The following is a 25929-nucleotide window of genomic DNA, read 5'->3' on the forward strand; positions in this document are numbered from 1 at the left end:
TCACAATCAGGAACCCACGCAACCGACCTCAGATTGATAAACAACATCACCAAGCATCCCAGAAGCCCTCTCTGCCTCCTCCTGACCTGTAATGGCAGGAACTAGGCTCACCTGTTCTTGTACTTTATACAGATGGAAGCAAATAGGATGTGCTCTTTCGTCCCTGGCTTCTTTCAGTCGTCGTGTCTTTGTAAGATCCATCTATATCATTGCATACAGTTGTAGACCCCTCATTCTCACCGTTGCAGAGTATTGCACTGTGTAACTACAGTCATGCTATTGATAATGGGTGTGTGAGCTTTCCAATTTGGGGCTGTTCCAGATAGTGCAGCTATGAACATTCTAGTACATGTCTGTTGGGTACATGCCTAGGAGAGGAATTTCTGGAGACTCGACACTTAAGTGGAACCCGCAGAGAAGATGTGAAGCTACAGGAGAGAAGGGGGTCACTGAGTGAGGTCCCTGGGGAAGCAGGAGGTAGGAAGTGGGGGAGAGGTCGGGGCCAGAACCAGAGGCAGGGAATAGGCTTTTCCATTGGAGTGGGGTGGAAGGTGGGTTTGTAGTTGGGGGTGGATATAGAGGGCTTCTGGTGTTGGCTTTGATATGTGAAGTGGGAGGACAGATGGTCCGCTGAGAGCACAGCGGAGGGTTTGGGGTTTGAGGCGCTCATAGCAGAGCGTGGTCAGCAGAGAGATGACTGGAGAACAGATGAGACTGCAGCACTCTTTGGAGTTCTATGATCTTCCCACAGAACTCCTTGAAGTGAAACCCAGAATGAAAGAATATGGAAACACCTGGTTTCCAGGCTGCAGCTCCCCAAGAGCCCTATGGCGCCACCTGCTGGATAAGCGCCGCATGACGTGCCCAGGGAGGTAGGTACCTTCACCACCCAAGTTGCTCCCCCACCCAGACCCCTGGAGTGGCCTCAGGCTGAGCCTTGACCCAAGCCAGAGACCAGAAACCCCCATACCAGAAACTAGTCACATGCTGAGCCCCGATCCAAGCCAATGTACTGCAGTTCTCACTCAAGCTTCCCGTCCCTAGATTAGAGCCTTAACAGGCCCGGGATCCAAAGGCGGCACCCCTAAAAGGAGCGGCCTGCGGGTGCCCTGGGTCTCGGGGGCTGTGGCCCTAGGACTGGGCTTCTCCTTCCTCTGACGGGGTCGCCTGCCACAGGAGCTCCTCGGGCCCTGTGCCCTGGTGGGGCAGGGTCACTCACAGCCTCCTTGGCCCCGTGCCCTGCCCACCACCCTTCCCCAAGGGTGCCTCCACCTCCTCCCCACCGGCTCAGGCTCGGGCAGAGCCTCCAAAGACTCAGCCTGGACGGCGGGCAGGCACCATGGGCCATGGAACCCATAGCAGGGCCTGTGCTCTACCAGAAGCTGCTGGTCTGAGGAGGAAGAGGGTGAGATATCAGAGCAGCTCGTTCCACATCCCTCGGGGCCCCAGGACTCCTCTGGGTGAGTCAGGGAGAGGTCTGGGCACCCAGCAACTCAGGACTGAGGCTGGCAAGTGTTTCCCTCTGGAGTCCCTAAGGAGCGCCAGACAACCCCGTGCTTGGCCAGCTCTAGGAAACTTCTGGTTGAGTGGGGGGACCCCCGGCTGCAGCCCCAGTCCTGGCCAATCCAAGGTCTGTGCTTCTGAAGGGACATTTGTATCAAGTCGGCCCTGCCGGCTGCTCTGCCAAAGGCTCCCAGCTCCCACCCGCTGGTGCACGAGGCACCTGCTGGGCAGGGTGGTCCTGGCTACACCTGGCAGGGCCCTGTTCCTCAGGCGTGCCAAGCCCCCTTCAGGCGTCCCTCCAGACCGGCTGGACCCACCCCTCCAACCTCCTCTCCAGGGACTATTTCCCCCAAGCTCTTTCCCATCTCTGTGTCTCCAGACATGCTGTGACTTCTGCCAGGAGGCCCTTTCTCCTTGGCAAACTTATACTCCTCCTTGCAAGCAAGACCAAACCTTTTGGGAATTGTTTGCTGGGTTCTTGGGTGTCTGCCTGCCTGGTCCTGGCTCGGGACATCCCTCTCTGCAGGAACAAGGCTGGCAGTCTGCCCGGGGCCTGGGCCCAGCTGGTGGCTGCCCTGCTGCTGGTGGCCATTGGCTTCTCCCTGGCCGTGAGGCAACTCTGCAGAGCTGTGCCTCTCCAGGAACCTTGGGCTCTGGGGCCCCTCCAGCCAGTGGGCGCTCCCACAGGCCTGGCGTGTACCACCGCGGCAGCATCATCAGCCCTACAGGTCAGTGCTAGGAGCAGCTCGGGGGAGGGGAGGGCCGGGGTCACGGGGCCCAGTCCCACGACAGCCCCTTTCTTGCTGCAGCCACGTGCTCCCACCTGGGTCGAGAGCTGTCTGTTGCCGGGGGCAACGTCGTGGATGCTGGACTCGGAGCAGCTCTGTGTCTGGCGGTGGTGCATCCTCATGCCACAGGGCTAGGTCAGTGACCCACGACCCCAACCCTGGGCATGATCAGTAAGTTGGAACTCAGGCAGTCAGTGGCCCCTGGCCTTCAAGGCTGGCTGGTGAGCAGGACGTAGGACTGGGGCAGTAGCCCCAACTCTAGGCTGTGACCCTTGATCCCAGATCAGTATGACCTTGACCCCAGGCCTGGTTATTGATGCCTGTCTCCAGGCCTAGTCAGTAACCACTAACCCCAGGCTAAGTCAGTGACCCTTCACCTGGGACTGAGTGCCCCTGACACCAGTCAGGGCCCCGGACCCGTGTGACCCCTTTGTCTCCTCCCAGGCACCGTGTTCTGGGGCCTCTTCCATAGTAGCTCCTCAGGCCACTCAACCGCCCTGACGTCAGACCCGGCCTGGGGCTGCCCTCGGCTCTGCCTGCCCTGCATTTGCTACACAGGCTTTGGCCGCCTGCCCTCGCCACACCTGCTGGTAGGCCCCACCGTGCTGGCTCAAGAGGGCTTTCTGGTAGACGCAGCCCAGGGCACAAAGGGCCTCTGTCCCCTACTTTGCCACACTGATGGGACTCCCCTGGGCCCCGAGCCACCAACCCCAAACTGGCAGCTGTGCTCCACCGGGCTGCACTTGCTCCCACCCCAGACCTTGCCAGGGACGCTCTACTGAGTCTGCGGGCTGGAGGGCCCCTCAGCTAGGCCCATGCCCACCTTGGAGCCAGCACTGCAGCTACCTGTGCCCCAGGGCATCCTGTTCACCACCCCCAGCCCCTCAGCTGGCCTGGAACTACTGGAGGCAGCTCTACAGTCCGGGGGGCGCAGCCCTGCCCAGCACCCCTACAAGCTGCCGTCAGCCCCGGGAGCAGTGTCCTGGCCACCGTGGACAGCAGCGGCTCTGTGCTCCTTACCTCCTCGCTCAACAGTTCCTTCAGCTCTGGACGCCTGTCCCCAAGTGCCGGGGTTCTACTCAGCAAGCTGGTGGCCAAGTCTGCAAACAGTGCCTGGGCCTGTCCCCTCATCCTTCTTGACAGCTCAGATGACACAGGCCGACGTGTTGGGGCTCATGCCTTCAGGGACCCCTGCAGCTGCCAGAGTCATGACTCACTCACTGCTCAGCCACTTGGCTGGGCCCCAAACCCAGGCCTAGCAAGGACCAACAGAGAGCCCCGGAGCTTGTGGCCAAGGGACCCTGCTTCAGGTGTCAGCCCACGCAGAGCATGCCCATGTCTCCAGTGTCCCCAGTGGCTGCTGCTCCTTTCAGGGGTTTTAAGGTGGGGCGGTGCCTGGCAGGGGTGGGTGGGAGTAGGGGGTCTCAAGCCTGGAGGCCAGGGCAGAGCGGGCCCAGCACCAATGGAGTACATGCAGAGTGTGCACCAATCCTGTGCCCACTGCTGGCTTAGGCCCTCAACTTCTGGCCTGATCAGTCGCCTGGACTTGAGTTTTTTCAGCTAAGGAACCTGAGGACAATGAGGAAGGAACACCAGGGCCTGGGGGACGGCCCTGAGTTCAGATCCAGCTCCGGGAAGGACAGGTGGAAAAAAGCCACGCCCCTCCCTAAGCTCTGGGCCTCCGGGCAGGGCAGGCAGATCCTGGCGCACTGCTGGCCTCCCTGTGCTCCCCTTCAGGCCACACTCCACTGATCTCCCTCATCTGGGCTGGAAACAAAGATCAAGCCTCCTGGACGCCACGTGCCATTCCTACTTCTTGGTTACTTTCACATCAGCCTTTTAGGCACCTGGTGTCTGGGCTTCGCCCATGGACAACACAGGAGACCCCTACCCAGGGACACAGAGCCGGGCTGCTGTCTTTCTGCTCACCTCTGGGGCACCACATGTACAAGGTAAACCACTTATTCTCACTTTCTGAAACAGCAGAGCAAGGAAGTGGTTGAGAGGATGAGTAGTTGGGTGTCTCGGGCTACAAAAGGGGCTGGAGCTGGCCAGCACTTGGCCCTCACCTCCCCGCTTCCCAGAGCGCCAGGGTCTCTGAACGACGATCCTCCAGAGACAGGTTCTCAAGCTAAGCAACAGGCGTGGCCAGTAGCACTCCTCAGCCGCCCTGTAAGAGGTATCTCTGATTTAAAGAACTCAACCCCACCACCTCCCCCTTACTGCTCCCCACAACGAAGAAAATTCTTCCCCCAGCTCAAGTGATACCACAGCCTACCCGCTGATGTTAGCCCCAAACCTAACATCCCTCTCTTTTTCCATCACCCACTACCAGCTCTAAATTAGCTGGAATTTTCTCACATTACCTTGGTCTGATCCAACTGGTCTTCCTGCTTCTATTCTGCTCTCCTACAATCCGTCCTCCACACAGCAGGATAATCTATTAAAAGTGTAAGTAAGATCAAGCCTTGTCCCTGCGTAAAATCCTCCAGTGATTCCCCATCACAATCAGAATAAAATTGAAACTCCTGATCTCCCTGAGAACAGAAGAGCCAGGCCGCCCCGCCCCCAGCCGACCCACTTCAGTGCGCATGCGCCGCGACCCGACCTGGAAGAGGCAGTCTTCAGAGCCCACGTGTTCGACAAGCATGGCGGAGACGGAGAGTACGGACGTTGCTGAGCCTCCGGCTCCGGGAGAGGCCCCGAAGAGTGGCGCCCGGCCTGCCGACCGTCATGGCCTGCTCAAGCACAGCCGCGAGTTTTTGGATTTCTTCTGGGACATTGCGAAGCCGCAGCAGGAGACGCGGCTTGAGGCCACGGAGAAGTTGCTGGAGTATCTGCGCGCAAGGCCAGAGGTATGGTGGCGGGACCTGGGACGGGGCTGTATAGATCCCGGCAAAGATGTAGCGGCGGGCCCCAGGAGTTGGGCCCGGGGTTATGTGGTCGCGAACGTGGAGGCCCAGGTGAGCGCGCGCCGAGGAAAAGGGATGAGCGGGTGCCGGACGGTTCTTTTCACCGCCCCACCTGGGGATGTGCTTGGTTCCTCAGGGATCATCCGAGCTGAAGTACTCCCTGAAGCGCCTAATCACTGGGCTCGGGGTCGGACGAGAAACAGCCCGGCCTTGCTACAGTCTGGCTCTGGCGCAGGTGAGGTGGTGCTTCCTGGAATGGGTTCAGCCTTGCTGATCAAAACGGTGGGGGAGTGAGAAGGGCAGATGTCCCAGCTGTAGAAGTGGCAGCTGAGAAATTGATGGGGTGGCATCCGAGTTGATGGGAGGTGTCCCCACGTGGACGCGGAGAAAACTGCATGAGCACGGCCTGTGTGTAGAGAAGCCCAGGCAGGTGCAGTGGAAGGTTGAGTTCGCTTTGGGGTACATGGGTTGACTCAGCCTCTGAGGTACATTTACTGGGGATAGTAAGCTTTGGGGTGAGTTCTCTTACCTCTGCAGGGTTCGGGGCCCTCTTCTCCCAAGGGGCACTTCAGCTAATTATAGGCTATCTCTAAGGAGTCTGAACAAATGGAAGGGCTGTAGAGATCTGGTCCTTGAGGGTCTGCCTGGGGGGAGCTCAGAGCAGGCTGTGGGGACGGAGTGTTTGGGAATCGCAGTCGAGCAATCTAGCGGCCCAAGGAGGTACTTTCTGAACCCCAGCTGGGCATGGGGTAGGGAGGCAAGATTCAGTTCCATTCACAGCTGTGTTCTATCATCAGCACTGCTCAGAGGCGGGTAGGCAGTTTCGGAGGCATCCTTGGGGTGGGAGCAGGGGTCCACGGCCTCTGGGCAGAAGTTGAAGGGGAGAAGTGGGAGATGGAGGCCTTTGGGATGTGGCTGGGCCGCTCCCCCAGAACCCCTCCTTTCCTCCTGGCAGCTGTTACAGGCTTTTGAAGACATCCCCTTGTGCAGCATCCTGCAGCAGATACAAGAGAAATATGACCTGCAGAAGGTTAAGAAGGTGACAGTTAGTGGCCCCGGGGAGGTCAGCGGCCCCAGGCTTGGGGAACACTTGGATCCTTCTCACCAGTGCCTGGAATCCTTTTCTAGGGGATGGTGAGACCTGCTCTCTTTGGAAACCTGTTTGGGGTGCTAGCCCTCTTTCAGTCAGGCAGGCTGGTGAAGGTAAGGGTTTGGGGGGTATGTGGACTGGCTTGGAGTGGTGGGGGGAGAGGGGCATGCCCTGCTCACACCCTCTCTGCCTCTGGGGGTACCAGGACTCGGAGGCACTGATGCAGGCGGTGAAGCTGCTGCAAGTCCTGGGCCAGCACTACAGCCACTTGCAGGAGCAGCCCCAGAAGGCCCTGGTGGACATCCTCTCGCAGGTACGGGGCCTGGGGTAACGTTGCCTGTTGTAGAGGAAAATGGAGACGACGCGAGTTTACGCCTGGAAACACAGCACTGTCCCGCGGAAATATGTGTGGTACTTGACGTTTTGTAGTAACTACATTTAAAAAGCGAGAAAGAAATAGGTGTGGTTTACTAGACTAAATAAAACATGTTACTGTGTCTAAAGTATTAATGTGCGGTCAGTACAAAAAAACTGTAGAGGTAGTTTACGTTCTTTTAAGTTTCCAAAATCCAGCGTGTTGAACACTCACAGTGTATTTCCATTCAGATTAGCACATCCTAAGTGCGTGGTGTGCACATGTGGCCAGTGGCAGCCATATTGGATGGTGCCGTTTTAGAACAGTGCCTGGCATGTGCCCGGTGGGTTCAACGTGTTTGCCATTGATTTGGGCAGAGCTGGCCCCTCAGGGGCCCCCACTGCCCTATGTGGGAAATGGAGGTGGGCTAGTACCTAGAATCCTTTGCTGCTGAGGAAAAGGCAGGGACCGGGACATCCCAGGCCAAGGCTTTGCACAGCCCTGGCCACAGAGCCAGAAGGACCTTCACGTGGGGCATGTTGTATAAGAAATGGGCTAGTTCTGCAGAACCCAGGAGAGGAATAATTAAAAGGGTGGTCCAGGGCCAATTAGCATCAGTGGGGTGCTTGTTTAAACCCAGCTTCAGGGACTTGGGAACTTGAGCTTTCTAAGGAACACGCTCTGATGCCTGGCAAGGTGGACTGTGGCTGTCCCTCCTTGGGCTGGCAGGTGGAACAGGGCCCAAAGGACTCGCCCCATGGGGAGAGACAAAGGGTGCTATGAGGGAGGCCCCCATCCCTCAACCCATGTCCCCACGCCAGGTCCCAGAGGCCATGTTGCAGGAGGTCCTGCCAAAAGTCCTCAAGCCCGACTTGAATTCAGTACTTGGTTCCCCTGAGCACCTGGAGCTCTTCCTCTTGGCCCAGCAGAAGGTGCCCAAGAAGCTGGAGAAGCTGATGGGACCGGTCAACCTGTTCTCAGATGAGAGCATCCCCAGGTGTGAGGGAGGCGGGGAGATGGGCTCTCTGGGCTGCCTCTCCATCCACGGGTTTGCGCCATGGCCTGGGGTCGGGTGTCCATGTGGCCCCAGGCCCCTGGCCCTGCCTGTTTAGGGAGTGCCCCCTGAGTCCCCTCCGCCTTCCTCTGCAGGCTGGTGACTGTGCTGAAGATGGCGGCCACCTCTGTGAAGAAGGAACGCAAGCTGCCTGCCGTGGCTTTGGACCTGCTCCGCCTGGCGCTCCAGGAAGACAGCTTCCCACGGTTCTGGAAGGAAGTTGTGGAACAAGGGCTCCTGAAGAAGCAGTTCTGGCCGGCCAGGTGCGTGAGTGCTTGACCTCTCTCCATCCCTTCTCCCAGGTTTGTTGAGCAGGGATGGGCCAGGGGTCCGAGGGCTCTGACCAGGCTCTGTCCTGCGCCCCCTTAGCTACCTGTGTTTCCGCCTGCTGGGCGCGGCCCTGCCCCTGCTGTCCAAGGAGCAGCTGCAGCTGGTGATGCAGGGGGACCTGATCCGCCATTACGGGGAGCACATGGTCACTGCTAAGGTAGGTGCTGCCCCCTGTGGCCCAGCCCTGCCAGAAAGGGCCAGGCGACTGGGCTGCTTCCTGCTAAGAAGTTGGGGTGGGGGGGGCCGCCTCCGGGGTCAGCTGGCTTCCGGAAGAGAGGGTTGCTCTCCTCTCCATGTCAGTGGTCCTGCCTGGGATGAGCAAGCACAGCTGCTGTTGGGAGGGACCTGGGACCTGGGTGTCCCTTCTCTCTGTGTAGAGTGAGCTACCTGAGGGCCGACCCCCCCCCCCCCCGCAACCCCTGCCTCTGTATCTATATACCCCTCCCCCTGCCTCTATAGCTGTATACCCCTCCCCCGCCTCTATATACCCCACCAGCAGTCTGTCCAGACCTCCCTCCACCCCCAGCTAGTGCTACAGTGAGAACAGCCATCATCACCGATGCCATTTTGAGCAGTCTGTGCACCCCACACTAAGCTAAGTGCGCCACAGGAGAATCAGCTGGTGGTTAAGAGCACGGAATCCCAGACCTGGGTCGGCCAGGTCCCCTCCTGACTCCACCGCAGCTGTGTGACCTTCCGCAGTTTGCTTCCTTTCTCTGTGCCTGCTTCTGCTTGCCCGTGAGATGAGAGGAGCAGGACCCTCCTCGGTTATTGTGAGGATAACCAGGCTAACATTGTCCACAGGCGCTTAAAGCAGTGCCCGGTTCACAGGAAGTGCTGCTGGGTTTGTTAGTAGCTCGTTTCATCTTTACAACCAGCTTTGGAGAGCTGCTGTTCCTCTCTTCTGGGTGAAGGACAGGCTTAGAAAGGACAGAGCAGTGGTTAAGTGCACGGACTGGGGGCCAGACTGACTGGAGCTGGATCCCAGCTGCACCACGTGGAGCCCCGTGACCCTCAGAAGTTACTTGCAAGCTTTTTTGTGCCTCGTTTTCTTCATCTGCAGAACAGAGGGGCCCAGGGCAAAGGGTTGTTACAAAGATTAAACTCTGGGGCGCCTGGGCAACCCAGCTGGTACAAGGGAGGGGCTTCCTGGGCCTCAGTATAGCCTGTTGTGGAAGAAGCTGGGGCAGCCTGTTGTGGAAGAAGCTGGGGCGCTGTTGGATCCCTCCTGGCTGGTGACCCCGGTGCTGTGCCCACCTCTCGCAGCTCCCGAGCCAGTTCAAGTTTGCTCCAGAGATGAATGAGTACGTGGGGGCCTTCCTGAAGGGCTGCCAGGACGACCCCGAGCGGCAGCTGGCCCTGGTGGTGGGCTTCACGTCCGTCACCAACCAGGGCCTCCCCGTCGTGCCCACCTTCTGGCGGGTCACGCAGTTCCTGAGTCTCCCCGCCCTCAAGGGCTACGTGGCTTGGCTGCGGGACATGTTTCTCCAGCCCAACCTGGACTCCTTGGTGGACTTCAGCACCAACAACCAGAAGAAAGCCCAGGACGCTTTGTTCCACGGGTGAGTGGGCCTGGTGGGGAGGGGCCTCCTGGCCCTAAAGGCCTGGACCCTCCCTCGCATGGTACCGTGGTTCCCTAAGCGGGGAGAGGTGGGGAAGATCTAAGCCTTCACTCTTTCTTTTTTGTATATAATATATATATATTTACTCATTTTTGGCTGTGTTGGGTCTTCGTTGCTGCGCATGGGCTTTCTCTAGTTGTGGTGAGCAGGGGCTACTTTTTGTTGATGTGCGCAGGCTTCTCATGGCGGTGGCTTCTCTTTTTGTGGAGCACGGGCTCTAGGCGTGTGGGCTTCAGTAGTTATGGCACGTAGGCTCAGTAGCTGTGGCTCGTGGGCTCTAGAGCACAGGCTCAGTAGTTGTGGTGCACGGGCTTGGTTGCTCTGCAGCATGTGGGATCTTCCTGGACCAGGGATTGAACCCGTGTCCCCTGTGTTGGCAGGCGGATTCTTAACCGCTGCACTGCTAGGGAAGCCCCTGAGCCTTCGCTGTTAAAGGCCTCGGTTTTCTCATACGTGGCCCCGTGCTGGTGATAAGGGCGTTGGGGGAATCTTTATTGGTTTTCCTGTCTCCAAGACGGGGCAAGGGGGCACTGTTTTCACCACCTCTAAACGGCTTCCGGACTTGCCTCCTGCCCACAGGCCCGAGCGAGCCGTGTTCCGGCTACGGAAGTGGCTCATCTTCCGCCTGGTCAGCATCGTGGACAACCTGCACGCGGAGAAGGAGGAGACCCTGATTGAGGAGGTGGCCAGGTATCGTCACGAGATGGGCTTGAACCTCACCTCCCCACGGGTGCAGCGGCCTCTTGTCTGATCCTGGTTTGGGTCCCCCTGGAGCCAGGAGCCTGGGGGTCACGTTGTCCCTGCCCCTTAGGCAGGAGGAGATTTAGGGGAACTCCTTGGGGGAACCCTCGGAAGGGGGACCGTAGAGGCTTGGGCTGGCTCCACCCTCCCCAGATGCCTTTGCGCGTCGGCAGTTTTGGGGGGTCCTCGCCTCTGTATCTGCCAGGCGCCCCTCCCACCCTCCCTGCAGCCCCAAGAGAGGCAGAAGTGGTGGTTCCCTGGCCGAGGCCACACAGCCTCACATCTTGGTTGTGAGGGAGGGATGCTGGTCCTCTCCCTAGTCCGGCCTGGGCTCTGTTCTGCTGGGGATCCAGACCTGAGAAATGGCCGTTCTCTCATCGTTGCCACCTGGCACCAGGCCCTCGGTGAGGGCCCGAGGATGGGCTGGTCAGAATGGTGGCACTGACTGAGGGTAACACGGGTTATTCTCCCTCTCTCCCTCCCTCCCTCTCTCCCTCCCCAGGTTTTGTTTTTTCCACTCATTCTTCGAGACAAAGAAGCCCATGTCCCAGATCCCTGAGACCGAGCAGCACTTCTCTCACCCCCTGGACAGCCGGACCCGGGAGGTGGTGGGCAGTGCCTTCTTCAGGTGGGTGCTGGGCAGCCTGGGAGAGGTCTGAGGGTGGGCGAGCGGGCAGGAAGGTGGCCTCGGGGCGCTGCTCCCTCCAGTTTGAAGCTGCGGCCCGGTGAGTTCCAGTGGGTCACAGTGTGGGGCTGGGGGTGTGTGGCCTTGTTCACCAGCCCAGCCTGTGACCCTGACCCCGCCCCTACCAGCCTGCTGCAGACTCTGAGCACGCAGTTCCGGCAGGCGCCGGGGCAGACGCAGGACGGGCAGCCCTGGACCTACCACCTGGTGCGGTTCGCAGACCTGCTGTTGAGCCACAGCCGCAACGTGGTTCCCCTGGTGGCCTTCACCACGCAGCAGCGCCAGGCCTGGGACCGGTGAGAGGGTGCAGTTGCCACAGCATGGGCGGGACACTCTGGGGCACTGACGCTGGCCACAGTGCCTGAGGGTGTGCCCGTCTCACCCAGGACTCTGAAGACTCTGAAAGAACTGGAGGCCCAGTCCTCAGAGGCCAAGGCCACTGCCTTCCAGCACCTGCTACTCCTGGTGGGCATACACCTCTTCAAGGTATGGCGGCCTGGAAGGGAAGGGGTTACAGACCTGGGGTCCGCGGTGGCCAGGAGAGGCCCTGGAGTGTTGAAGTTGGCAGGTTTCCTAGGCTGACTGCTGCGGGCTGGAATTACAGCCCAAGGACAAAATCACTGCACCCACTTACTGGGCCCCAGCTACATCCTGAGCTTCCCCAGGCAGTGTCCTTTGTTTGTAATGCCCACAGTTTTGAGGCAGCCGCATCTTCTTTTTGACAGGTGGGGTAACAGACTTAGGTAAAGGAACTTACCCCAGGCCATACAGCTGTTGTCTAGGATTCAAACATAGGGATCTGACTCCACTATCCCACAGGGCCTCCCAAAACTGCCTTACTGACCAGAGGTGATGGATGTAAAGAAGAGGGGCTCTGGCTCTGGGCATACCAGTCACCGATGGGGGCAGTTCTTCTGTCTGTCAGTGGTCAATTAGAAGCGGGGTCCTGACTTTTCTGTCTGACTCTCGCACTTCCAGAACCCATAGTAGTGGGTTGAGGGTAGCGTGTTTCTGTCTGGTGCTCCCCACGTGGGGTTCTGTGCCCTGTCACTATATTCCTCACATGGTCACTCATACTCTTTCTCGTGACAGGTCCTCTAGAACCAGCTTTGTCTCTTTTTCTATTCTTTCCAGCAAGAAACTTTGACCACGTTTGGAGTTTAGTGCCGGCAGCTCTTTTGAGCCTCGTGGTTTCTTCCCGGCTCTGAACCCTGGTTTCTCTGAAGGTTTTCCTCTTGCGTTGTGTGGGCTGGCTCTTGTGGGGCTGCTTCAGGTCTTGAGCAGTCTGAGACGGGACTCCCTTCTGGGAGTTTTTGCTTCCAGGTCTTGGGCACTCAACCCAGCTCGTACATGAGCTGTGTGGATAACGATCGGTCTCGATGCCCCTTCTAGTGCTTGGCACTGGGCCTCTGAGGGGCCTACCCAGACCCTGGGACCTCCGAGCTTGACTTGGGTAAAAGGTACCCAGCCACAGCCAGGAAGCTGGAGGCAAAGATGGCCAGGGCTTGGGCCCTGTTCTGGCCTTCGCTCCACCACCCCTGCCCCCAACACTGACGCTGCCCTGCTGCATTATGGGGGAAAGTCTGCCTTTTTGGTACCGACAGTCACACAGGTTATTTTCAACTCACCGGTCGGTGGCTGGAGTCTGGGCTTATTCCCCTATCAAGATGGGTTTAAATTTGTTAAGAGCAATGATTTTCAGGTCTTTCTCTGTAGCAATGTCGAGCCTGGTGTGGGAGGAGAAATCTAGAACTGCAAATCAGGAGGCTGGGACCTGCTGGTGCCCTGTGATCCTGACCAGGCCAGCCTTGTCAGGCTCTCCACTGCTCTGGCAGCGGTGGGCAGGTTGGGCTTCACGGTCTCTGAGGGCGCTCAGACCCCGTGCCTGCGTGTTACGTGTAAAAGGTCATCAGCTCTTGGGCTGCCCCTGGGGTCTGGCTGGGGTCCTCTGCTCTGGGTTGTGAGGGTGACTGGCCAGGGCAGTCGGGAGTCTTCTAGGCCTCAGATGCCAGCTCCTCCCACTTGGCCACCCCCTTTCCTGGCTCAGCAAAGGCTGGGAATGGGGCCTGGCTCCTGATTTCTGTCCTGTCCTGCACAGTCCCCCACAGAGAGCTGTGACCTCCTGGGCGACATCCAGACCTGCATCAAAAAGAGCCTGGCGGAGAAGCCCCGTCGGACCCGTTCCAAGGCCACCAGTGGGTCATCGTCCCGGGGGGGTGGGGGGGCAGGCAATAGGGACCCAGCATGGGGCGCTGGTGCCCTGCCCAGACTCAGCCCTTTCCCTGCTCGCAGACCCGCAGGAGCCGCCGTGGGTGGAGGTGCTGCTGGAGATCCTGCTGGCCCTCTTGGCCCAGCCCAGCCACCTGATGCGTCAGGTGGCCCGAAGTGTGTTCAGCCACATCTGCTCCCACCTGACTCCACGTGCCCTGCAGCTCATCCTGGATGTAAGTTGGGGCCTTTGGGGAAATGGGTCCCGGGATGGGGCTCTCCCAAGTGCTGGGCTGCACTAGGGCTGCCTCGTTGCCACCTTGTCCTGACTGTAACCTGCAGGGTGGTCGGGGGCCTCCTTCAGAGTCTCCTGCTGTGCACCCTGACCCTGGGTTTGCCAAGAGCTGACGGGGTTTATCAAGGAGGCACTGGAGGGAGTGGCTTTCTCTCCTGGGCTCCATCTTCCTCCCTGAAATGGGGACCTTTTGGCCGAGACCGGACGGCCATGGTCAGGGAAGGCAGTTGAGAGGGCCCAGGGGTCTGAGGTGGGTGAAGGGGCCGGGCCAACAGGTGCGTCAGCCATCTGGGAATCCCGGCAGGTGCTAAACCCCGAGGAGAGCCAGAATGAGGACGACAACGTGGTGGTTACAGACGCCTCTGAGCGGCAGTTGCTGGGGGATGCGGAGGTTCGTGCCAGCGAGGGGGGGGGGGGCGGGCGGACACGCGGTGAGTGGTGGAGAGGCATGACGCGCGGCCCACCCGCAGGACGAGAGCTCGGACGACGGCGAGGACAAGGGCAATGAAGACTCGGAGAGCGACGAGGAGGAGAGCAATGACGAGGAGAGCGACGAGGAGGAGCGGGACGGGGACGTGGACCAGGGCTTCCGGGAGCAGCTGCGGGCGGTGCTGCAGGCAGGGAAGGCGCTGGTGAGCAGGAGCCGGGCTGGGGGCCCTGCGTTCGTGTGCGTCTCCTGCACGAGGCCGGGCCGCTCACGGGGCCTCTGTTCCTCAGGGCGGAGCTGACGGCGAGGACGACGACGAGCTGGGGGATGAGGCCATGATGGCCCTGGACAAGAACTTGGCCAGCCTCTTTGCCGAGCAGAAGCTGCGCATCCAGGCCCGGAGGGACGAGAAGAACAAGCTCCAGAAGGAGAAGGCACTGCGGCGGGGCTTCCAGATCAGGGTGAGCCCGCGAGGCGGCCCACCCCCACCCTCCGTCCAGCCTCCCTCTGCTCCCGTCCCCACACCTGGCTGAGCCCACCCTTCCCGGCTACAGGTCCTGGACCTGATCGAGGTGCTGGTGACCAAGCAGCCCGAGAACCCCCTGGTCCTGGAGGTGCTCGAGCCGCTGCTGCACGTCATCCGGCGCAGCATGCGCACCAGCAGCACGAAGCAGGAGCAGGACCTGCTGCACAAGACGGCCCGCATCTTCATGTGAGCGCGGGCGGGCCCCGGGAGCCGGGCCTCTGGGGTTCCCTGGGTAGGAGCGGGGAGCGCTGGGGGCCCGCATCATTCGGGAAGTCCCACTCAGCTCTGCCCCACCCGTGTGTTCTGCAGCCCTTAGCACGGGGCCCCCAGTCCCATCCCTGCCCTCGGGGTCACTGAGGCTGGGAAACCCGACAGGGCGTCCAGCGGCGACATTCTGGGCCTGTGGCAGGGGCTGGATGGGAGACGGTAGGGGCACCTAACCCAGGCTTGAGGTGCCAAGGAAGGCCCCCTGGGAGAAGTTTAGGCAGTGCAGGGAGCTCCTCAGGCCCAGAGGCCACAGGCGGGGCAGAAGGGCGTGTCCACACGTGTCACACGGAGGTGAGAGGCCTCGTGGCCCGGCCCTCGCAGTACTGGGAGCCTTGGAGGCATTTGCAGCCAGGAGGCGGGCGAGTGGGCGGTGCTAGAGCAGGGAGCCCAGCAAGAGAGTCGGCGCAGCGTGGCAGGTGGAGCCCTCCCTGTCTTCTAGAGGGCAGAGGAGGTGGTGGAGACAGAGGCCTAAGGACTTGAGGTGCCGAGTGCATAGCACAGAGCAGGGGGGGCGGGGCAGTGGACAGCGCAGCCCCCGCTCACGCCCCCTGCAGGCCCAGGTCCCACGTGCTCATCTAGTTCTCCCTCCCACTCTGCCCAGGCCCGAAGGGTACTGAGCGCGCAGGCCCTGGTTTGTGTCTTACAAAGAGCCTGGAAGCCACCATCCCCCGGGGGGCGGGTGTAGATGGGGCTGTGGCCAGGTCGGGGTGTTGGCCCGTGGTGGAGCCTCACCCAGGGAGCTGGTTTCCCTCCGGCTTCTCCTCAGGGCCCATCTGCATGTGGTCCCGGGCCTGCCCCTGCACCCTTGGTCAGACCCCTTTCTTTAGGTGTTTGTTTCCTGCCAAGCCCCGGCGTCCCTACCCTGGGGCTTGGCCCTGCCGTGGGGCGGGGTGGGGGGGTAACATCGTGACCACCCCCACCCCGCTCTCCCCCGCCAGGCACCACCTGTGCCGCTCCCGGCATTACTGCCGCAACGTGGGCGACCGCGTGGAGACTCTGTACGCCCAGCTGGAGCGGCTGGTGCAGCAGGCCGGTCGCCAGGCTGACTCCTCTGTCTGCCTCTACTACTTCAACGCCTCCCTCTACCTGCTCCGGGTCCTAAAGGGCAACACTGTGGGCAAGTCCACCTGCAAGGCCCAGAAGAAGGAGAAAGCCGCCACTGACGCCGGCACCCAGCCCCAGGGCCCAGAGGTGAGCAGGCACTGGCCCGGGAAGGCTCAGCCTGGAAAGTCCAAGCCGGTGGGAGCCAGTCCCAGGAGGCGGCGGGACCATCTGCCCATTTCACAGATGGGAAGTTGAGGCTGAGCCTTCCCCGGGACCCAGCTTTCAGCCTTCTGAAGGCAGCCCAGGCTCTGCTCCCATGCCAGGGCCCCCTCTCCCTGGCATCACACCAGCTCTCTCTCACACGGTGCAGGCTGCCAGCTGCTTGGATTTGGGCCTCGTGACCCCGATCTACTCATCGGCACTGAGCTCCTTCCTGACCAAGCGCAGCAGCCCGCTCACGGCTCCCATGTTCCTCAGCCTCTTCTCCCGGCACCCGGTGAGTTGTAGTGCCAGGCCGCCCCCTTGGGCCCCTGCTCGGCCCAGTCCTCACAGCCTAGCTCACAGCCCATCACTCCCTCCACAGATGCTCTGTAAGAACCTGCTCCCCATCGTGGTCGAGCACGTGGCAAGCCACACGCGGCCCCGCCATCAGGTAAGGGGCTTCCCAGATCCCAGCTGAGGGCCTGTCTGAATTGCCCGCTCGACTCCTGGCTGGCTCGTTAGCTATTTGTGAGGCCTGGGAATGCTGCCCTGGGCGGGCCAGAGGCTGGGCCCTGCCCCTCCGACCTGGCCAGCCCCGCCCCCACTGTAGGCCCAGAGCAGCTGGGGGTGGGGGTCCCTTCCTGTGTGGCCCGAGCCCACCAGCTCCTCAGAGACCGTGCTCTGACCTGCGCAGAGGAAGCCCCGGGCTGATGGGTGTAGGCCTGGGGGCGGGGGTGGGACGAGGGGGCTGGCGACACAGGAGGAGGACGCACTGAGTGAGTGGAGGGCCAGGAACCCTGTCCGGCTGACTGACAGCCCTGGCTGCCCCCCAGGCCTCGGTTCTCCCACCTGCCTGAGAAGAAGGGGCAGGGGCAGGTGAGGGCCCAGCCCAGAGCTTCTGTGGCGACAGCGCCTCCCGCGTGGCCTATTCCAGTGCCCAGCAGGCTCCTGGAGCTCGTGGGGTCCCCCTGCGGTTCCCTCAGCCCTGGCCCAGCGTGCCGAGGCTCCTGGTCACCCCATTCTCCACCCCCCCCCACCCCCCAGGCCCAGGCCTGCCTGCTGCTCCAGAAGACCCTGCCCACGCGGGAGCTGAGGCTGTGCTTTAAGGACCCCGAGTGGGAGCAGCTGCTGGACCAGATCCTGGCGAAGGTCACCGAGGTAACAGCCACGGGGCTCCACTCCCCCGCCCACTGGCAGTGGTGCTCTGGGAACCAAGGGGCAAGAGTTGCTGGACCCTGCGTCTGGGGGTGGGTTGGGGGTCCCCCCAAGGAGGCATTTCTCTCCTCGGCGCCCCAATCTCTTCGTGTGGGCAACAGCAAGGCTTTGGGCAGCTCTCTGGAGGGGCTCAGCCTGGCTGCCTTCTCCTTAGACCCTGCGGACGCTGGGTGAGGCCGAGACCAAGTCAGGGCGCCAGAAGGAGCTGTCTTCCTTGGAGCTGCTCAACGTTCTCTTCAGGAACATCCATCATGAGGTGAGCCTGGGCGCAGGAGGGAGGGCACCTCGCAGGCAGGGTAGGCAGTCTGAGCAGAGGTGAGGGGGCAGGTGGGGAGACAGGTGGGGAAGGTTCTGGACGCTAGGCTCAGGAATCTGGGCTTTGTGTGAGGGGCGAGGGTGCCACAGCCAGTGCCTGGCCGGGGTGGGGTGAGCCAGGGGCTGTCCCTCTGCTCCAGTAAGAAAACCGAGAAGGGGCTGGGAGGGCTGGTGACCATGGGAGGACGCGGCTGTGAGCGCGGGGCACGGGTTTCTGGGCCTTCGGAGGCAGGCCGGGCGGGTGGAGCGTGAGATGCTCAAGGGGCCGCTGTGGGCAAGGCTCTGGTTCCTCCAGTCTGGCCCAGAGGAAGAGGTTTGGGGGTTCTTAGCGGAGACACTTGATCAAAGCCCAGGTGTGGGATAAGCTTCCAAGAGGGGGCTGCAGGGAGCAGACAGGGCCAGGGCCTTGCAGAGCGGCAAGCGGACCTGAGAAGCCACGCTCAGAGGGGTAGTAAAAAGCCAGGAGAGAGAGGTGTTCTGGAAGCCAGTGGATTTGAAAAACAACCCATTCAGTATGTGACGGGGAGGGGGAAATAGGAGGAAAGGCATTGGCAACCCTGAGGTCACTGCATGGGGCACCCCGGAGGTGGGTGGGCCTTATGGGCTGTGGGAAGAGAACAGAACATGGCACCTGGGGCTCTTTTTTCCTTGCAACGCGAGAGAGACTAGGGATGTACAGGCAGGATTGGCTGAGGGTCCAGAAGGGGGGTGGGCTCACAGAGTGGCTCTCACTGGGCAAGGGTGGGAGGACAGGGGCCAGGAGCCAGGGAGAGGCAGGCCATGCCTCATGTCACCACTGCAGCCACAGCCTTCCTGCCCCTTTGCAGAAGCTGACGATGGACCTGACCGCTGTCCTGGGCGTGCTGCAGAGCCAACAGCCGAGGCTGCAGCAGGGGCTACAGCAGGGGGCGCACTCGGCCGGCTCCAGCCGCCTCTATGATCTCTACTGGCAGGCCATGAAGTTCCTCGGAGTCCAGTACGTTCGGGGAGAGGGGGCCCCCACCTTGGGAGGGGCTGGGAAGACCCTCACGTTGCACACGTCCTGGTGTCTGCACCACAGTGTGGGAGCTTTGGGCAGCTTGGGGACCACGGACGTGGAGGTCAACCCTGCCCTCACCACATCTTTCCTTTGCTCACTTCCTCCCAGGCGTCCCAAGTCAGAGAAGAAGGATGCCAAGGAAGTCCCTAAGGCCACGCCGAGCCCTATTAGCATGAAGCGGAAGAAAAAGGGGTTCTTGCCAGAGACCAAGAAGCGTAAGAAACGCAAGTCCGAGGACGCCACGCAGGAGGAGGCGGCCAAGCCCGCAGCCGCCGGTGGGGACCAGCCCCCCAGCACTGGCAAGAGGAAGAGGAAGATCAAGCGCAAGGGCCCAGCCCAGTCCCAGGCGCAGGGGCTGCCTGCCTCCAAGAGTCCGACCCCAGAGCCCCCTGCCACGAGCCCCAGCAGCCCCGCCAAGACCCCAAAGCCGCAGAAGAAAAATCGGAAGCTGTCCCAGGTGAGCAGAGCCACCCCCGTGTCTCCTGAGTCCCCCAAGGAGCCTGCTGCCAAAAAGCGTCAGAAGAATCTGCCCCAAAAGGGGGTTTCAGGCAAGTCGCCGCAGTCCGCGCTGCCTCGGAGAAAGGCCAGGTTGTCTTTGGCCAGCAGGAGCCCCAGCCTCCTCCAGAGCGGGCTCAAGAAGAAGGGGCAGCTGAGGAAGGCGAAAAAGCTGTGAGTGTCCCCATCTGCCCTAGAGACCCCTATTTTTTCACCGCAATTTTAATACACAAGCCACCGTCTGAGATTCTGCCTTCCGCGCCGGGGGTGGGAGGTCTGCTGCCAGCCTGCTGGCAGGTCCTGCCCCAGCAGGCGTGGCCTCAGAGACCCCAGCCCTGGGCTAGGCCCTGCCGCTGCTCTCAGGCACACAGCACGCGTGGGACCTTGGCTCCCCAAGCGGTGTGGGCCAGGCCCAGGGCTCTGGTATCTGGCGGGTGGGGTACAAGTGTGACCATGCCTCGTACCCCCCAGGCTGCTTTCCTGTGGGAGCCACTGGGGCGTGACTTAAATATCTTTATTTCTTCATTTACAAGAGGAATATATTTGGCTTCTCTCTTAAGACTCTGAGATTCACAATCAGCAGCTCTAAAAAATAAAGGAGCAGTTTGGCTTCCGGAAGGAAGAGGAAGCAACACTTGGACCTGGTTCTTGTACAACAAGAAAACATTGCTGGGGCCCCAGTCGAGGCCAGGCTGGTCTTTGGGGGAAGCCCACCCCTGGGTTAGCCCCCCCACCAGGGTGCCCCAGAGCTTGGTGGGGAGGGGGGCTACACCAACTTCCCCACCATTGAAGCCACGCCAGCCCTTCAACTGTGGGCAGAGAGCACTAAGCTGGCTGGCTCTTAGGGTCTCCTGCTGGCCACACGGGGCCACCGAGACCAGAACCACCTTGATTCCAGCAGAGGTACCGGGAGGGAGTGTGTGACGCAGAGGGGATGTGATGAGCTCCACGGGGGAAGCTGGGGGGCTGGCGCCCCAGCGTGTGGCTCTGAGGGCGGGGGGGTCTGGAAAGGGCTGCATTTGAAAGCAGCTGCTGTTTGCGTGGAGGTGGCTCTGGGTGTTGGCCTGTCCCGATGTGCCTCCGCTCCCACCAGGCTCGGCCCTGGGCCAGGAAGCTTAGTGGAGGGCTGCTTCCTCTGACGGCCAGAGCTCTGGCTGCTGCCCCACAGATTCTGGGAATTGTCCCCTGGGCGCTGCCCCTGGAAAGGGCCCAGCCTGCGGGCCAGAGTCAGTTCCTGGCTTCTGGGGGGTGGGGGTGCTATGGTGGATCCAAGGAGCCCTGTAGGCATGGGGAACCCCCAAAGGTCTCAAGCCTGGGGCACAGGTGGGGTGTAGCTGCCACCAGGGCCTTCACTCCTGGTAATGCCAGCTCCCTGTCAGGATGGTCCCCCACCTGGGAGATCTCCGAGCTGACAGCCAGCCCAAGGCAGCAGAGACAGATGTCCTCCAGAGCGACCAGCAACTTGGGTGCCCGGCTCTGCCAGGTTGGGTCCAACGTCCACAAGGTCAGAGGCCCAGCTGACAGGCTGCAGTCCTCACGCCCCAGGCGCTTCAGGGAGCCTCAGAGCCGGAAGTGCCGCCCTGAGGCTTGGGCCACCCCTTCTCTGTGCAGTCCAGGGGGTGTCGTGTCTTCAAAGCTGCAGATGACGCCTTGCCCAGCAAGCTGTGCAGGAAAGTCCAGCCCCCCGGCCCCAGAGTCTGGGGAGGGCAGAGACTGCCCCAGGATCACATACGCTGGGGACAGGCCGGCCTCTCCCCACATACCCACAGTGGGCTGTCGTCTTCCTGGGGCCCAGGGCCCCTGCAGCCCAGACCCAGGCCTGGGGGTCTGTCCCAGCGCATGGCTCCAGCACACACAGCCTTCCAGGTTAGCTGAGGACACAGCTTCTTGGAGCCAAGGCCACTCAGCAGTCCCAGAGCAGAGCCGGTGGGCACCCAGCTGTGGGTCACATGGAAAGCTTCGGGACAGCCCTACGGGGCCAGGGCGTCGGGGGACACCTCCCAGACTAGGTAGGAGCCAGGGTTCTTCATTATCCCAGTAGCACCTGGAGGGGAGGGGGTCAGAGGTCAGGTGCGGAGCCCATTCCAGAGCTTCCCTCTTTCACCATCCTCCCTATGGGGGAGAAACAGGCCTTTCTCGGGGCTCTGGTAGCATGAAGGGTGTGGGTCTACTGGAGCCAAGGCGTGGGGCAGTGACCTTGGATTTCGCACTGCCGGGAAGCTGCAGCCCCCAGAGGCCAGGCCCAGAGGAAGGTCCAAGGAGGAGTCAGGCCCTGGCACCTCTAGGAGGATTCGGGAGGACAGAGTCCAGAACCGAGCAGGGAGTTCCTGGCCAGTCCCCACCCTGACCTATGCCCCCAGCCCTTCTGCGGAAGGAAGGGGGAGCTGCCCCCCTCCCATGGGTCCACTGGTCAACTCGGGCAACATTTCATCAGGAAGAGGACCAAACCCAGGGTTGGGATGTGCTCAGGCAGGAGTGACGCAGGAGCTGCTCCTGCTTCCAGAACACCCTTCCACGGTGAGCTGCGTGCTCCCCCTCCACTAACCCTGCCTCTGCCCTCCTGCAAGGAGTCTCACCCCCAGCCCCCCGGACCCACACTCACTGCCTCAGACTTTCACAGATGCACACGGCATCACCAGCTGGTTCACCCTGGGGGAGAGACGGGCGGGGGTCAAGGTGGCAGATCAGCGGGGGCCTGGCCCGGGCACTGCTCTGGCGCATCGCATCGCGGGGGCCGGCGGACCGGATGTGCTGGGCAGGGACCTCGTCAGCCCCAGGGGGAGGTGGGAGAGCCCAGGAGTGGGGAGAGGAGAGAGGGAGGGAGAGAGAGAGAGAGAAAGAGGAGTAAAGAGAGGAGAAAGAAGTCAGAAAATGAGAGAGAAAAGCAGGGCCAGACCCCCAATTCTGAAAACCATTCCAGGGAAAAACCCACCTAGAACCACCACAAACGCCCCGGGGCCACCCTGGGCCCCCTCTTGTGCTGGAGGCAGCATCGGGGAGGCGGGGACCTTGTCAGCCAGCTGACCCCCCCGCTCCAAGCCCACCCTCACCCCCGCACTCACTGCTGCTCAGCCTTGGCGCGGTCGCTGAGGAAGAAGAGCGCGGTGGCCAGGAAGAACATGCCACCCAGGACCACGACGAAGGGGCAGAGCATGAGGGCGTAGCCCAGGCTCAGGAACTCCCAGAGCGGGGAGTCCTTGGTGCTCTGGCGGATCAGGTCGGAGATCTGTGGGATGGGGGTGCATGTCAGGGCGGGGCCGCCTTCCAGAGCCCTGCACCCCCCACCCCCAGTACTCACAAAGCCGATGAGGTAGGGGCTTCCGGCATCCCCCAGCAGGTGGGAGGTGAAGCTCTGCAGGGCAACGGCGGTGGCCCGTCTGGTGGGGATGACCACACACTGGGCGAGAGGCCGCAGGTCAGCTGTGCCCCCCTGGCCTCAGCCCAGGGGCCACAACGCTTCTCAAGCTCCCGTGGCCTCAGACTCGCTCCTGCCCTGGTGTCTCGACTTGCTCTCCTGGGCCCTCACCCCCTCCTCCCCAGCTTCTGAGACCAGGCTGCCTTAGCGTCTGCACTTGGCCCTTGGCAGGGAGCCAAGTGCACCGGGCACAGGGATCACACGTGGCAACCCTGGGACCAGAACCCTGACCTCAATCTTGCCCTCACCTCCCCACAAGCTAAAGACCCATCTTGGTCTCGCCTCCGTGGGGACCTGCCAAGGCCTGGGCTGGCTGGGATGGGTGATGGTGGGGAAGCAGGACCCTGCCTCGAAGAGCCTCCACTTTTACCCCCAGCACGGACTGCCAGAGCTGCTGGGCCCCCAGAACCCCCCCCAGCCCAAGCAGGCCCTGACCCACAGGGGCTGCAGCTCCAAAGCTGGGCGGGCCAAGGTCAGACAGAGGGGCTGGTGGCAGCCCCCTGCCCCTGAGCTCAGCTTCCTCATCTAGTCAGAGCCCCAGCCTTTGTGGACAGTCTGAGAGCAGCCAGTGCCCACCGGGCACCCAGTTACTGGGGGGGAGGGGAGACCTGGATTGCGTGGCCCCATTTCCAGGAATAATTAGTCACTTGGCTGTGACACTTAATAAAATGGGACACGATTTCCCTGGGGCCCAAACCCTGTCAGCATCTGGGGCTGCCCCTGGGGCTGGGGGCAGAGGAGGGGGTCCTGCCTACCGCCAAGGGTACTTGATTCAGGCAAACTCACTCCAACCTTCGCTCCCGCGTGTGCAGTGATCCCCTGCCTGGCACTGAGCTGAGTCAGACCTCCCGCCCACCACACCTTTAGCCAGGGACTGGGTGGGGGGGGGGGGCGGTGTTGGAGAGAGACCACCCCGGGTGAAGCACATACACAGGGAAGCTCGGGCGGGGCCCGGCAGGCTTCCTGGAGGGGAGCTAGCCAGGGGCCCTCATGCCCAGGCAGACTGATCTCCTAGGCTGCCCCACATCCTGGCACCAAACCCCAAGTGCGCTGAAGGTGGCCCCATGAGGAGTCCTTCCTCCCCCTGCCCCCAGGGCCCACCCTGGCACCTCCCACCCTCCTCGCCGCCGCCGGTCCCCTGCATACCCTTCTCCCAGTTCTCTCCCGGCCCTGACTTGGAGGATCACTGAGGACAGGACCAGCCAGCACCCCCTCCACCACCCCCGTCCCAGACTGCCGCTTGTTCTCGAGGCCACAGCCCCCTCCTGCTTCCTCCCAGGCTGCTCCCATCCCCGCCCAAGGACACGAGCCCCTGCCGCCCGCCGCTCAGATGGCTCTTTGTCCCTGGCCGCCTGGTCTGGAGCCCATTGTTGGCCCCGTGAAGACGGCCTCTGTCTGCCCGACCCAGCCACGGGCACTCGGGCAGGCGCGCCTAGAACCCGGGCTGAGCCGGGAGGGCAGAGTCCACGGGAGCTCAGACCCTGAGGGTGGAGCCCTGGCAGACAGCACCACTCTGGTGCCAGCCTGGCACTGCCAGCCTCCCGGCCACAAACCTGAGCCTCCAGACATCGCCCTCCGCACCCAGTCCCCACATCCTGCCCTTCTGCCTGCTCAACCCTCTGATTCCAGGCCCTGCCCCGATGCAGACCCCCAAATCTCTGATCCCCTCTCTCCCCTCACAAGCCCAGCCGGCTCTCCCACCCCTTCACCCACCCTCCCCATCTGCCCCGAGAGGTTGAGAGGCCCCAGTCAGCACGAGGCAACCTTGGCCTGCCTCACCATGAGGATGTCCGCTGTGATGGCCCAGTTAGAAAACAGCAGCGTCTCCCCTACAAAAATGCAGATCTGCCCGGGAGAGACCAGAGCAACCATCAGGGGGCGCTCTACCCGCCACTGGCCCCAGGCTGCTCCCTGCACCCTGACTGCTGCCCGGGAGCCCCCAGAAGCCTTCCCCCCGGCTCCTGGCGGTCAGGCGCACGGGGAATTTGTGGATTATCTATAGGCTTCAAGCCAGGCCCACAGCCCTGGACAGGGCAGGGGCAGACTGAGGACTGAAGCCTCCCCGTGGGGGGTCCCTCCCCCTGCCCCAAGTCAGACTGCATTTCCTCCTCCAGAGCCCAGCTCCCCGGCCACCCTGGCACTCCCACCGCACTCACATAGGCCCCCACGATGCTGCTCTTGGCCGCCACGAAGATGAGGCAGATGAAGATGGCGGAGCCCAGCATACCCACAGCGCACACCAGCGGGTCAGCCCGCTGGGTCCGCAGGCGGCACCAGCGTGTGGCTCCTGCGCCCGTGACCACCCCGAGAAAACCCGTAAAGCAGGTGATGGCCCCGAAGATGAGGCTGCGGAGACAGAGGACGGTGCAGCACGGGTTAGAGGGCAGGGCTGGGGTAGAGGGGCCGGCGGCCTCCCTCACCCCGCTGCCATCCCCGCCCGCCCACTGAGCCCGCCTGGCCGCACCTGTCCTTGGCCGCACAGGGCGGGCTGCTGCACGTCTCCGCCGCCTTCTGCACGACTTGGGCGCGATGCAGGTAGAGCGGGATCCACATGCCCAGGGCCCCTGTGGCGAAGGACACGGCTGACGTGGCCAGGGAGGAGAAGACGTAGCTGCGGCTGGGGAGAGGCCGGGGCAGCAACACTGAGCGGGGGGCCAGCATCCCCGCAGCTGGCAGGGTCGGGCCCAGGAGGCAGGCTTCCCTCCCTCCTTCCCCCAGGGACAGAAGGCCTCAAATGCCTTGCCTACGGGCTCTGGGGCTGAGGGCTCTGGCTTCAGGGATCGTAAACACTCGTAGCCCCGGCACTGTGGACAGGAGTCTGGCCAAGCAGGCTGTGTGGGCCAGCCTGCAAGTTGGGGTCCTCTCCTCTCGGCGCCCCTCCCTCCCTCTTCCCACTGGGCCCCTCCCAGCAGCACTCACTTGCGGATCAGGGCCTTCATGTCTCGGAGCCATGACGTCCGGGCCTTGAGCTGCCCCCCGAGCTGGTCAGCGTGGCCTCTCCTAGTGGCTGGGACCAGGACGAGGATGAGCGTTCCTGTGATCATGCCCAGGATGGGGGACACCTGGTGGGTCAGGGTGCACCAAGTCAGGACACCAGGGCCCAGGCGTCTTTGTCTCTGCTGCACCTGGAAGGGGGAGCAGGCCAGCCACGCCTTCTCTGGGCCCCGGGCTCCTCCTCTGGGCTGGTATCTGCCCAGCCTTCCTGACTGGGCAAAGCCACTGGGGGTGAGGCTAGCATATGGGGCTTGGGGGCTCAAAATGGGCTGTGCCGCCCAGGGGCCGGATGGGAGAGAGGACGGAAAGTGAAAGGGAGGGAGGGATGGTCAGATGGATGGAGGAGGGAGGACAGATGGCTGGATAGTCAGAGAGATGGATGGACAGATGGATGGATGGATTGCTAGG

The 25929-nt window shown here is 62.1% G+C and overlaps 3 protein-coding genes across 7 annotated transcripts in view; 2 read left to right on the forward strand and 1 right to left on the reverse strand.

Moving 5' to 3' along the window:
* Positions 1–375: 375 nt before the first annotated feature.
* Positions 376–3073, forward strand: GGT6 (gamma-glutamyltransferase 6). Its single transcript, XM_067716063.1, has 3 exons — positions 376–2231; positions 2313–2426; positions 2736–3073. Exons 1-3 carry the CDS (start codon positions 1340–1342, stop codon positions 3071–3073), a joined length of 1344 nt encoding a protein of 447 aa, XP_067572164.1. The 5' UTR covers positions 376–1339.
* Positions 3074–3722: 649 nt separating this feature from the next.
* On the forward strand, positions 3723–19744 carry MYBBP1A (MYB binding protein 1a). 3 transcript variants are annotated; one of them, XM_067717386.1, is made up of 29 exons: positions 3723–4243; positions 4376–4470; positions 4627–4742; positions 4839–5146; positions 5340–5438; positions 6159–6242; positions 6332–6406; positions 6499–6606; positions 7470–7645; positions 7798–7965; positions 8072–8189; positions 9299–9594; positions 10234–10344; positions 10898–11023; positions 11209–11376; positions 11467–11566; positions 13179–13275; positions 13373–13524; positions 13888–13974; positions 14054–14215; positions 14301–14471; positions 14565–14722; positions 15742–15994; positions 16218–16343; positions 16431–16499; positions 17093–17206; positions 17418–17519; positions 18406–18554; positions 18726–19744. In XM_067717386.1, the coding sequence occupies exons 4-29, from the start codon at positions 4883–4885 to the stop codon at positions 19288–19290; spliced, it is 4098 nt and encodes a 1365-aa protein (XP_067573487.1). In that variant the 5' UTR covers positions 3723–4243; positions 4376–4470; positions 4627–4742; positions 4839–4882; the 3' UTR covers positions 19291–19744. The 3 variants fall into 3 exon arrangements, with proteins under 3 accessions (XP_067573487.1, XP_067573488.1, XP_067573489.1); XM_067717387.1 differs by lacking the exon at positions 4376–4470; XM_067717388.1 differs by lacking the exons at positions 3723–4243; positions 4376–4470; positions 4627–4742 and having other exon boundaries at positions 4886–5146.
* Positions 19745–21015: 1271 nt separating this feature from the next.
* SPNS2 (SPNS lysolipid transporter 2, sphingosine-1-phosphate) overlaps positions 21016–25929 on the reverse strand; it is a 33785-nt gene continuing 28871 nt past the window's right edge. Inside the window, exons 6-13 of one of the 3 annotated variants that reach the window (XM_067717409.1) lie at positions 25447–25589; positions 24992–25144; positions 24684–24873; positions 24307–24372; positions 22411–22509; positions 22175–22338; positions 21715–21761; positions 21016–21156 (exon numbers count right to left, since the gene is read on the reverse strand). In XM_067717409.1, coding sequence (XP_067573510.1) covers positions 21719–21761; positions 22175–22338; positions 22411–22509; positions 24307–24372; positions 24684–24873; positions 24992–25144; positions 25447–25589 — 858 coding nt within the window. In that variant the 3' untranslated portion in view covers positions 21016–21156; positions 21715–21718. Of the gene's footprint in view, positions 21157–21714; positions 21876–22174; positions 22339–22410; positions 22510–24306; positions 24373–24683; positions 24874–24991; positions 25145–25446; positions 25590–25929 lie in introns of all 3 variants that reach the window. The other 2 variants (XR_010937761.1, XR_010937762.1) reach the window with 2 other exon arrangements.

The sequence above is a fragment of the Pseudorca crassidens genome, chromosome 19, assembly GCF_039906515.1.
Source record: "Pseudorca crassidens isolate mPseCra1 chromosome 19, mPseCra1.hap1, whole genome shotgun sequence".
Lineage (NCBI taxonomy): Eukaryota > Metazoa > Chordata > Mammalia > Artiodactyla > Delphinidae > Pseudorca > Pseudorca crassidens.

What these genes read in the sequence shown, in the direction of transcription:
- GGT6 (XM_067716063.1), top strand. Translation starts at nt 1,340, where the DNA reads ATGGGCCATGGAACCCATAGCAGGGCCTGTGCTCTACCAGAAGCTGCT. An exon ending in CAGCATCATCAGCCCTACAG is followed by an intron (nt 2,232 to 2,312) that starts GTCAGTGCTAGG and finishes TTCTTGCTGCAG; the next exon opens with CCACGTGCTCCCACCTGGGT. An exon ending in TCCTCATGCCACAGGGCTAG is followed by an intron (nt 2,427 to 2,735) that starts GTCAGTGACCCA and finishes GTCTCCTCCCAG; the next exon opens with GCACCGTGTTCTGGGGCCTC.
- MYBBP1A (XM_067717386.1), top strand. Translation starts at nt 4,883, where the DNA reads ATGCGCCGCGACCCGACCTGGAAGAGGCAGTCTTCAGAGCCCACGTGT. An exon ending in CAGGACGCTTTGTTCCACGG is followed by an intron (nt 9,595 to 10,233) that starts GTGAGTGGGCCT and finishes TCCTGCCCACAG; the next exon opens with GCCCGAGCGAGCCGTGTTCC. An exon ending in CCCTGCAGCTCATCCTGGAT is followed by an intron (nt 13,525 to 13,887) that starts GTAAGTTGGGGC and finishes GAATCCCGGCAG; the next exon opens with GTGCTAAACCCCGAGGAGAG.